Source organism: Parus major, chromosome Z (assembly GCF_001522545.3).
Source record: "Parus major isolate Abel chromosome Z, Parus_major1.1, whole genome shotgun sequence".
NCBI classification, from domain to species: Eukaryota; Metazoa; Chordata; class Aves; order Passeriformes; family Paridae; genus Parus; species Parus major.
Window position 1 is genome coordinate 33,088,860 of NC_031799.1, and position 12,212 is coordinate 33,101,071.

The window sequence follows — 12,212 nt, forward strand, 5'->3', positions numbered from 1 at the left end:
AAGACTCAAAATCAAATCATTCTTTTTCTCTAGAAAGGTATGTAATTATTTATTTTGTCTCAACAGGAAAGAAATAATAAGGAAAGGAAGACTATGCAAGACTAAGCCACAGGTTCCAGCACTTCTTCCCTGGGATGTCAAACATGTCCCACCTCTCCACCTTTCTATCAACTTTCTCCTTCAGCCTGAGCCATCAAAAACTTCTTTTTTGCTTGTAAGCAGAAAGATGTGACACTCAACCTAAGCAACCAAAACGCAAACCAAAATATCAAAGTACTAAAAATCTAGGTACTGCAAATAAAAATCTAGACACTAAAAATCTAGATGCTGAAACTTCCATCTTTTGCCTCATGTTATCACAAAGTTGACACTAATACCAGCAAAATACAAGCCTTCAGATAAACCTAGCCGTAATGGGAATTGTGCTATGTTCAGTCCTGGAAGGATTGACAGCTCTTGCCCACAGCCAATAGACAGATTTTAAATCAAACTATCTCACTGTTAAATGCTGACAGTTGCTTCAAATCATTTTAATTAACATCCTAAATCACACTGCCACTTCCTAATACAGCTTTCAAGAAAGGATTCTGGAAAATAGATGATTATTTTTCCCCATAATAGATTTGCAGGCTAGGAGTACATCTGTGAATTCTCAGCTACATCTCATTCCTCTGTGAAACACAATACAAACTCATGGTGGACAGAAGATAAAATAAATAAAGATTCCCAAATGGTGAAATTTGCCACATCACCTGATTGAAAAGAAGGAAAAAAAATTTTCAAAAGTATGAGAGAAGATAAAAGAATTCCAGAAAGGAAACAGAGGAAGCTCTGCACCTAAAGGAATCCAAAGCAAAGATGTATTAAGATTTTCATTCTGTAACCAATGTTGGCATTTGGTAAGCACGTTAGTATCATATTCTGGAGTAGTTTATTGCTACCTCATTGTTATTTACCTTATCACAATCCCCATTCTTCATTTGTTTATCTGTTTTGTTTTGCTTTATTGGACTTTTCACTTCTAAAATCTGGAAGAGAAAGAAAATACTGTAAAAATTAAATTAAAATAGTGGTTACAACTATATATGGAAAATTCTGCTGTTACTAATACAATCCCCAAACTGAGTTTTTAATTTTTTAATCCATATAACTTACTCATACTTTTCAGAACAAAAAGTAACTTACAGCTGAAAATACTGAGGTACAGGAATGAGGTTATGGTGATATTATTAATCCTTAAAAGAAGGAATTTTGTATCATTTAAAGCCTTCTCAACACTTTTTTCCCCCCTATCCTTCATGTGGTTGTAGGGTAAGAGGTGATTTGGCAGATACAAAATGATGCAAAGTGTCTCTCCAGTGCCTTTGAAACATCACATTATCATTGTAGTTTTCCTGGGTTTTTTTTCCCCTCAATGCTATCTCTTCTCTTTGACAGCAGAGGTTTTGAAATGACCATACGAGTTATAACTGAAACAGAAAGTGACTGACAGTAATTTCTTTTGCACTTATATGGTACTCTTCCTCCAGTGCCACTCACACCCATTTACTATCACTCATACAAGCCAAGATTCATCTGATACTGAAACAGATCCAAGAAGAGCATGTCAGCAAGCAGCAGGACACCAATGCTTGATTTGAAACTTTTAGGACTAAAGGCAGAAATACTTGAGGGAAAAAGAACTGTTGATTGTTCCTTCAGTTTTTCCACCGAGAACACTTTTTTGAAGTTAGAAGAAAAATCACTATATCATTCCTAACCTAGAATATAACCAGTTCTTCTGAAAAACATCAAAGAAAACTAAATAATCACAGATAATGGGAGACTATGCTTCACATTTCATTGTAAGTGAAACTAACATCACTAGCATGATTAACTCCAAAACCATACCCAACAGCCACGATACAGGATAAAACTCACTAATTAAAACATGGAAATAAAGCAAGCAAGAACAAGTCTTCCAGAAGCCTTACTGACATTTTCCCCCAGGTCCTCTCCCATTTCTCCTTCCCTTGGTATAAGTGATTAAATTTCATATGTCCTCCCTAGGCTGACCAGCAGCTTTAGAATACACTTGGCAGACAGCTATTTCTCTATCTAGTGAGAGTGACTGCAGATCTGAGTTACCCTTACTTGATTTACTGAGCCAAGTAAATCATGCTCAGAATCAAAGCACACATTTTTGAAGAATAATTCTAGTACTTCTGTTCAACACCCGCTAGGGTTACTGCTGTGTAGATCAGTACCAGAAGTTTTGTCTTGGGGAAAAAAAACCCACCCAACCCTACAAAAAACAGACCTTTAATCGTGGTTTCAGTACCTTTTAGATGCATTTATTGTTTTCACAGGAAGAAAACACTTGGTTTCAAATACAACCTTGCCAAGAACACAGTATACTTGAAAAAGCACCTTCCTTACAGTGCTCTTGATATGCAGTTAAAATTTAACATCTTAAGCACTCTTCAGATGAGATACAGCACTAACCATGTCTGAGAAAGCTAACACTAACTCTGTCTTAGCTCTTCTGTTCTATAAAGGAACTTAGCTAACACAAACCTGATTTCATCAGTAAAAGGTATCATCTTGTCAAGCAGCACTAAACTACCAAGAAGAGAATTCAAATGTGGCTATAGTCCACACAATTTGAATTCTTACAATGCTTCCCAAAGTTTCCAATTTGCAGCTTGATTATAAAATTTAGATCAATTAAAGAAATAGAAAAAGGTATGTGAAGGTATGTTAGCTGACACACAGCTATTATTTGGAGTGTCTAAATGTGGAGGTAGACCTTCTACTATATCACCAACAGGGCAAAGGAACACAAAATGATAGTGGGCTATATAGTGATAGTGGGCTGCTGATATTGAGACTTAAAGTTACTTAACAAATGCATTGACTCTTTAGAAACCAGTCTTCATTAAATTACAAGCCATAGACAGATTTTTTTATTTTTCTTGTGCTTATGCAGTCAGTAAATGCAATATTCTTACCCGCTGAAGTCTTGAGATTTTTAACCTCAAGACTATCTCTTAAAAACTTGCAATTTTTGTACAGAAAACTTAGGAGAGCCTACAGTGGTAAAAAATTAGAGTATTTTATGGATATGGAATTACCTTCTCTCTGTCCACAAAGTACTTCTTAGTTTGTGGGGTTTTTTTCCCCCCCACAGTCTATTTGAACTTAGCTAACATGAATGTTAATATTTGGGGTTTGTACTACAGCTTGTATTGGAAATCTTAATAGAAAAAGAAGGGCAAGAAAATAATATCTGCGAGATAATTGAAGCAATTCTAGAGACGAGAGATATAAAAAAGACCCACCCATGAAACTCGCCCTCTAAACCTCTAACTTGTGTCAGTTCACTTAGACACTATTATTTTAACTGTATCGTAACTGTAAGTTGCCATTTATTGCCAGTATGAGTCCTAACAGCTTTGCGTGTGATACAACACAAGAATCAATCATGCCTCCTTAAAACAACTGTCAAATGGTGTATTTTATTTTGTAAAGAATTCAAGTTTTTATATTTCATTTTACATTTAGAGAAGCTTACTGGGGGTGAGGTACTGCCCAAAAGCTAATTCTCATTTGTCCCTGGAGTATTTTGCAACTTTAGGTAATTCACTTACTTTTTTTTGAAAAACCAAACTACCCTATGTTGCTACCTCAGAAATAACAACCATGTTAGCTCTTACAAACCTTGAACAAGTACTCTGATGCAAAGTAAAAACTATTGTGTCTTCCAGTGCAGTGAAAAAAATACTGTATCTTTCTAGATCAACACTGGTGGGGGAAAGGAGAAAAGATGAAAGCCAAACTGCACTTTTTTTACCTGGCTGTTGCTGGTTTTCAGTACAGGTGGTGCTGGGTCATGACGCAGCGGTGAGGAAGCTGAGCTGCTATCACTATCGCTGCCATCACTCAGACTAACCCTGTGGAAAAAAGAGCCATAGCATTACACCTGCAGACAAAGGGCTGTCAAATGGGGTGAGCCAACCTTGGACCTTGCTAAGCAGGCTATTGTTAATCAAGGTCACACAAAGGAGAGGCATCTGAGCAGGGCTGCACTCTGGAAAAAACTCTTTGCAGCACAAAGAACGAAGCTGCCTGTCTGCCCTTGGCTGAGATGGAGTGCCCAGTTAAGAGCAGCTAACACTACAGAAATGGTTAAACACCTGCAAAATTGAACTGCTTCTCCCTATCTCCATTCATAACTATGTTAAAGAAAGAGGGTGGTCTTTAGGAATACTTTTCTGCTCTTCTAAAAGCTTTCCAAACAGCTGTACCTCTCACCTGAATACGTGTTTTACTGAAAAGTTCCTTGTTTATTGACAAAAGCAACTCACCTTTTCCTGATTAAAATTTTAAAACTTAGCATCTCAGGAGAGGTCACATAAAAAGCCCAGCACCTAGTCAGTTTCACCTTTTATTTATTTATGAACAACAGGGAATATTTTTTTGTTGGAAAAAACCACATTAGTTATTGGGGATAAAAAGAAGTGGGGAAACAGTAGCCTTAAGGTCCATTAAAAAGCTGAAACAAAATCTCCACGCTTGGAGATAAGCTGAGCTTGAAACAATCCTTTACAGAATCACTGACACTAACAAGTTCTCAAACAGCTGTCCATCTAGGTTTTTTCTCCTTGATTCCAGCTGCTAATGTTTACCAGGGAAGCAGCTGACATTTCACTAAAGTTTTCCTATTATCTTCCCATTCGAGCACTAGGTGACACTGGCACTTGGGTGCTGCACACTAACAGGAAAACCCTCTGAATTACATAAAGAACCTAATATGAGGAGTGTTTGGGAGAGGCAGTTTCAGGTCTTCCATAACCTTGAATACCTTTTGGATGGAGCTTCAAGCTACCTGTACACCAGATGAATTTTGGAATGCCTTCTGAAGGTTGTAGCAAGGATGCAGAAGCTCTTTTTAAAAATCAAAAGTTGTAAAAATTTCTGTTACAGATGCTTGCTTTACTGTCTGATGCACTTTTATGCATCATCTACTGCATGCACCACAGAATTTACTTGGAATTCAAATTTCTTTGATTTGCATTCAATTTAACAACTTAATCTTAAACCGGTAAGCAAAGAGATCTTATGACTACGTATAGAATAGCTTATTCAACAGTTGAAGGACAATTTTCTCTAATTTAGGCCTGGGAGTAATTATAACTCTTCCTCTCAAGTCATAATGGTATGAAATTGAGTAAAGTAAAACAAATGAGGATCATCATAGCTGTACTGATTAGTACTGTAAGAGTTTGTATCAGGAATGGCTAGTTGTGTTAGTGTTTAAAAGGGGTTCTTTTATATGCAGATGCTTTAGAAATTCTAGAGTGAACTTTCTGCCATTTGCTACTCAACACTCCAAGAACATCAGACCTCACCTTGTTACTAACAAGCACTACATGTCTCAGTCAGCAGGCCACTTGCAATCATGAGACACTAACCTGCGACTCCTGCTTCCTCCTCGTGTATTTACAGGTTGTTCCAACTCAGAGTCATTGTCCTTCTCATCTGCTTCATCTGATTCATCTTCATTATCATCTGAATGCAGATCTTTCATTATAGTCCTCAAGGGACCTGAAACAACAGAGACAATAAAATACAATGAAGTTTACTCCCCAGTGTTTTGGGCAATTTACCCAGCTTTAAAAACTATCTTCCCCACACAGCATTGAGAGAGTCTTAACAATTAAACAAATAAAGTAATGCACTGGGGGATTATATTGCAGGGACCTGTCCATGTATTCGTGAATTTTCACTCAAATGAGAACTTAGTCAGCTTCAACAGACTTACTCATGACAATGAAGTGACTGGCATGTTCAAGTGTAAGAACAATTTACACCCTGGACCCTAAGTGAAGTAAGTAAAATACTGTCATGACAGGAGAAATTAATATGAAATGCATGCTTGCTAAAAGCATGCTTTTTTTTTTTGTATTGCTGGGGTTTAGTATTTTTTGCTTTCTCATACATCAGTAAAGATCTACATATTGAACATACATAGGAACATATTGATCAGTATTAGTACATTTGTTAGGTTAATCCATGTATGAGAAGTTGGTTCTAACAAATCACTCTGACTAAACTGTACTGTACAAAGCAGTCTTGTTTTGTCTTCTTGGCTTTTACATATTTTAACTTCAGTTGTTCCCATTATTTCAGGGTCAGCTTCAAGTGGAGTAAGTACTTCACCCATGTTGCTGAGTACAAAGTGCATCAACATCACCCAACACCGTGTTTCACTCTTCCTGCATTAACAATAAGGTATGACAGCTTGATTTGCTCACAAAACTGCTTTAACTCAGTTTGGGTTTTGATTTTCACTCTTTTTGCTCTAAGAGACAGTTACAGAAAGAGGAATATGTTTAATGGATCTGGAGAAGTGTAACACCACACCTACTTGAAATAAGAATGGGCTAAAGCAGATTAGAAGAGGGAAGAAAGTAAAATGTCCTGGTGCCACAGTACACTTAACCATGAAGTACAGCCCATCTAAGACATGAAGCAGCAATTGAAAGCACCAGTGATGGCTGTAGTAATTACAATTATGGCTGTAACTCCTTCAGCCCAAGAAACACAGTACTGTTTCAGACAGGAACACAGTGGGCATGAGATGAAGCTTTCAACTCCCTATTCACTAATGGGGAAACTGAGTCAAGGAGTGACTGCCTGCAGAGAAGGTAGACATAACAGGGTTATGAGTATGACAGTGTTCCCTTCATGGGGGAATAGTTTTATGGACTGTTCCAGACTTAGCAAAGCTCAGGCCATAGGCATTTTGACTAATTTTGTGCAAGTGACTTCAAAGCTGTTGTTTGGAATGATTTATCACTAAGGCTGCCATAGAACTTTTCTAAATTGGCACAGTTTAGACAGGTTCAGAGAAATTACACTTTTCTCTGTTTCCACACCCTAGGAAAGAAAACCAGATGGTGCTGATGGGCTAATTCCTGGTTGACCACCAGATATTTTTATAGGTGACAGCATAAAAGTGCTTCTTGTCCAGGCACCCGCAGCTGATAGGTAGAAGCAGCTGAGGTGTACTCCATTTTCTGTCCCTGTTTGGATTTCAGGCAGACAATGCTCAGTTGCAAATGACAACTTGTAGTCTGACAGAACAACTTACCATCTGACCCTTGAAGGAGGAAAAGGGCTTTTATAAGACCAGTAATAAAAAGAAACTTGGACTCCTCAGATACATCCATCACTGACAGCCCCATAAGCATTGAACCACCTGTCATTCAAACAAGTTCTCGCTTAGTGTAGGAGCATGTCTGGGAGTCTGAAAACCATATTGCTACCTAACTTTTCAGCAGACCTTTCTACCCAATCAGCAAAGAATTAATTTTTAGGTCTTCTTTTTTTTTTTTCTACGTTTTTTTTGGATAGCAATTTTCTGCTCCTTGGTAACACTTTGAAATTCCTTAACAGTCTTTTTGATGTTTGAGAAGTTCCTACCTCCTAAGACAGCAGAATACTTAAGGAGAAACTTAAAATTAGGAGTTGCCCATGAGCATGTTTTCTTGGTAAGGAAACCAATAAATATCAAAGCAAGCCCCAAGGACAGAAGAACGTGAGGAACCCTCAGGGTAGCCTGCTGCTTATGCAAAAAAAGGTGAAAAAAGTTCACACTGTGTTTTTGTGACACCTGAGTGAGCACTGGAGTGCTTACAACCAGAAAAGAGCAACAGTCCAGGCACGTAACTTCTAGTTAAGGGAAAAAGCATGTCTTCTGACCAGAGCCCAACAAACAGTGTGAACATGCCATGGTATGCCTGGTACTCCATACCTTTGATGTACAAATTCATGGCCTGGGCAATGAATACACTTGGTTAATTGGGGTTTCTGGAACTTTCAAAAAGAAGTAGGAACCACTATTTATGGTGTCAAAAAAGAGAAGACGTTCACATCAGAGGACAAATCTCTCATCTGTTCTAGAGAAGGTATAAAAACCTGAAAGACAATCTGTGGTATGTCTTCTACATGACCCAGAAAAGATGGATGGGAAAAGTCTGCACAGAAGAAACTAGTCAACAAGTTTTTTCCTAGCAAAGATAACAGATGCAGAAGTGGGTATCCAAGTCTTCTGGCTTGTAATGAACCGTTCACATCACTAAGGTTTTTCTTAGTTTCTCTTAGTTTTTCTGTTTATTCTTAGGTAGATATCTACTGCCTGAAGCCAGTCATTACCACAGTTAACTTCAGCTCTTGCCTTCATTCACGTGGAGTAACACTGCCAGAAAACATCAGAAAATCAGTACCAGTCACCTACAGAAAGCCAGTAGGAGAGATATGCATCATGTGACAATCAATTTAATATCAGTGTGCCTGAGGCACTAATGTATTGTCATAACCTTAAATCAAGTCTACCATTGAGAAATATAAATGGCTAAAACAAACTATTTTGTTTAGTCAAAGGCTGCTTTTTTAATGCTCCTTATCCAAAGAATAAAACAAAAGCTCATTAAGAATGTATCAGCTATACAATCTTATAAACCAGGGAAAGAAGCCAACCAGGAACTAAGTAGTTCAATAGATCATGGAGAATGAATATCAACTTATTTACAGAAAACATGCCTTGGCAAAGCCTCCAGGAAGAAAAATGCATTCTTTATTGAGTTTCAAGTAAACTGAAGTTATTAGGCAGGAAACCAAAATGCAAACTTTAAGTATAACCATCATCCTTCCCTGCCATGTATTTGAAGTAAATACTGTGTGCTCTTAAAACTTCCCAGTAGTATGGGACGATCACAGCCTTTGAAAGGGTCTACATAAACACATCTGTGGCTTTCTCTTGGGTGCCCATGGGAAATCACACTCTTCCAGGGCATCAGATGGAGCCTGAGTCCATGCCACCTAGCCCTGCAAGGACAACTCAGAAACAGAAGCTCTTTTTGGGTTTAGCCTCTGTTAAGTGACTGGCATGTATTTAGTCCTTCAAAACAACCAATATTCACACCCTTTTCTCCAATTCACAGTTTCTTTCTCTCCTTTCATTTTGCCCTTACAGCCACATCTGAAAACAAGCTGTGGACAAGTCTCTAAATCAAAACTGGCCTGTTCAGGAAGTGAAACACAGAAGAAAAGGGGTAATGAGATGTCACGAGTTCTGTTTTTATTGGCCCCTTCATTTCACACATTCCTTTCAATTTCTTTTCCTTTACTGGTACCTTGTTGTCTGTTGTTTTGAGATGGTGTAAAACTGGAACTGGAACTGGAGCTGGAACTGGCAGGACTGGGCTGTTCAGACTTAAAAGAAAAAAAACGAAGAAAATAAATAACATTTTAAGAGACATTTTCTTGCCTAGAAAAACTCTTACAGTTAGTTACTGCTTAAAGCATTCTGTCAAGAAAAAAAAAAAAAAGTGGGGCCAAATAATACTCAAAGGCTTTCATTTCAGGTGTCAATGAGGCAAACATCGTGGAAATTACTATTGCACTCACCATACATACAAGCTACTACATCATGTCTCGTTCTTTGCTGAAGCCTAACAGGAAGTTTCCAATGCCTTGTCTGAAAGATTATACAATGTGAGAGCCTAAATGAGTTTATAATGGACCTAAGGCATCTCTGTCATTGTCATACTGGAGATGCAACGTTTTTCAAATTAACAATGACATTGTGGAATTGAAAAACAAAGGACCTGAGCAGACCACACTAAATGCCAGAAAACCTCAGACAGTTTTCTTTCATCTGCCTTAGAAAATAAGTCTAAAAATAGAGATTCAAATTGAACTTTTAAGCTGTTACAGAAATTCTGCTAATCCTAACACTTTCCATATGTATCAAAACTCTGCAGATTGTAAATGTGATTGAACCAGAACACATACTTAGTTACAAAGAGAAATTATCTAGAACTTACCAATTACAAAAGAGAACTGAATTTTTAAACAAGGTTATTAAAATCAGTGTTTATTATTTAACAAAGTTAAACAAGTTCTACACATTTTTTCCCTACTATTGTTTAAAATGTGCAAATTTTCATTTAATTTAATGAGGAAGTCCTCTTACTTCATGGGAAAATTCTGTATATTTTGCTCTGTACTAATTTGCTCTTTAGAACTGAAGAGTCTTGTTTCCTGCTGCCAGGTTGCATGTCTCCTTACACCTTTTGGCTGATTCCTAGACTCAGCGGGTGCATCCTTGCACACTCATCTGTGTACATGAGACAAAGTATGAATCTGGTATGTGGGCAGAGGGGATGCAAACAGAGAACACAAAACAGGAAGTGACCATACAGAAGGAACAGTGAAAATCGGATTAGGACATAATGGTCTGCTACTGAAAAGAAAACCTGCTTACACTTTAAATTTTATACAACTGTATTATCATGATGTGCTATCCAGGCTAACAAACATTTTCTGACTCTCCTTGCCTTATGACTGAGACAGAACGAAATTGTTCTCAAAAATGACAGCAGAAATATCCAGTCTGTAGAACTCTTTTCACGCACACAGGTTACCTAAGCCTAACAGTTGCTTTTTCTCCATAAATCAATCTATTGTTGCCCTTCATAATAGAGCAAGCAGATTTACTGCCTTTTGTTGCCTTTTCTCACGATGAGAGATGCCTATTTGGGCAACAAGAATGCTTGAGAAAAACACCATTAACATCTGCTCTCTTTAAATCAACACCAGCTCCACTTCTCACAGACACACAGTCAAAATACAAACTCTGTACCTGACTGTGTGGGTGTATGCCACTTACATACAACTGAATAAATCCTGTGCAACAAAACCCAACCCAACCAACCAACACAACCCACTTCAGAGTATCAAGAGAGACTCCTACATGGTTCACATCATCAGACCTTTAGAAACACACGGCAGCATCACTGCTCCAAAAATCAAGCTTTTTTTTTTTTAAAAATGCTTTTTCCTTCCTCAGTTTCTGTAAAACCTTACAAGATTTTTAGCTGTAAAATAATCATGATAATATGAAACAGACTGCAATGATGAAGAACAAGTGTCAATGGAAACTTGAAAGACATGAGCAAACTAAGTTCAGTTGTCTAGCTGCAGGCTACTCTTAAACATCTGTTTTATCCATCAATTTCTGCTTCTTGCAGCAGAATTACTAGCTGAGAACTGGTTTCTGTAGATTTCCATTAACTGTGTTCTTCCTTTATTAATTTCAACATGGACTTAAACTTATCTAAAGCCCATTCCCTCAAAAAAATAGGAAATGCTAAAAGACAGTCATATTTGGCTTTCAAGTGCTAAAAGCCTAAAAAGAAAAAAAAAAACCACATAGGCGCAGAGACTATTTCACTTATATTAAAAGTTCACTACTTTCTTTTCTAACAGCTTGCACGAAAAATGAAAAAAGGGGAAAAGGCCTAGTCTCATTCTCCTTATAGGGCATGAAATGACCAGTGAAATTGCTCCATGTCAAAATTTTCTCCCAGCATTAACTAATTGTGTCAATATCGCAAGAACAGATGAATATAAATACATATAAAGTTGTATATTTTTCTGGTAAAAATGTTGCTCTACTTTAGCAAGTAACCACAGAAAGTCATTATGAAACATATATGATCACCCATACATATTTAAAAAGGGTTTCTAACAACTTTTGAAACTATTTACTTTATTTCCTTAAAAAGCCCTGTTTGATATTTTATTCCAAGAAATATAGAGTAGCATAAATATGAAAACTGGTAAGTGTTGAAATTTCATTGAAATGAAACTTCATTTTTTGACTGAGAAATCTGGGTAAGAGTGCACCCAAAGGAAACAGTTGCTTTTAACCTAAGAATGAATGGTATTAACAGAAAAGATTTGCCTTTTCAGAAGGAACTAAAAATATGGCTTCCATATATGAATATAGATTAGTGCAAACAGCACCCATGCTTCTAGTTAACAGAGGGTATCTTTTGTCATTTAGCAATGCTTTTTGACAGTTTTACAGGTTCTTATCCCAAGGACTTCGGTATTTATGGCTTTACACACTTGGGCTTTTTGCTTTTACTCACTGGTTCCTAATCACAATTTTTATTTTTTTTTAAATGGATCTGAAATTAGCTAGAGCGCATCTTTCAACAATAAAAGTATAAGACAGTATCAGGGAACAGCTTCTCTCATATGGCCTTTTCCTGTTTTACCAGTTTTCTCTTTCTACAGACAAGCTAAATTAGAGTTTGGGCCAGAACTGTTCATTAGTGCAATGACCCCACAAGATTTATTGCATTCTTAGATAGTCT

General features: G+C 37.2%; 1 protein-coding gene across 1 annotated transcript in view; it reads right to left on the reverse strand.

Annotated features, from left to right (window-relative positions):
• The window catches only part of MLLT3 (MLLT3 super elongation complex subunit), a 115,931-nt gene that overhangs the window by 11,335 nt on the left and 92,384 nt on the right, over window positions 1-12,212 (reverse strand). The window contains exons 7-10 of the mRNA XM_015615287.3: window positions 9,180-9,258; window positions 5,454-5,586; window positions 3,833-3,932; window positions 957-1,028 (exon numbers count right to left, since the gene is read on the reverse strand). Of these exons, the coding sequence (XP_015470773.1) occupies window positions 957-1,028; window positions 3,833-3,932; window positions 5,454-5,586; window positions 9,180-9,258 (384 nt within the window). The remainder of the gene's footprint in view (window positions 1-956; window positions 1,029-3,832; window positions 3,933-5,453; window positions 5,587-9,179; window positions 9,259-12,212) is intronic.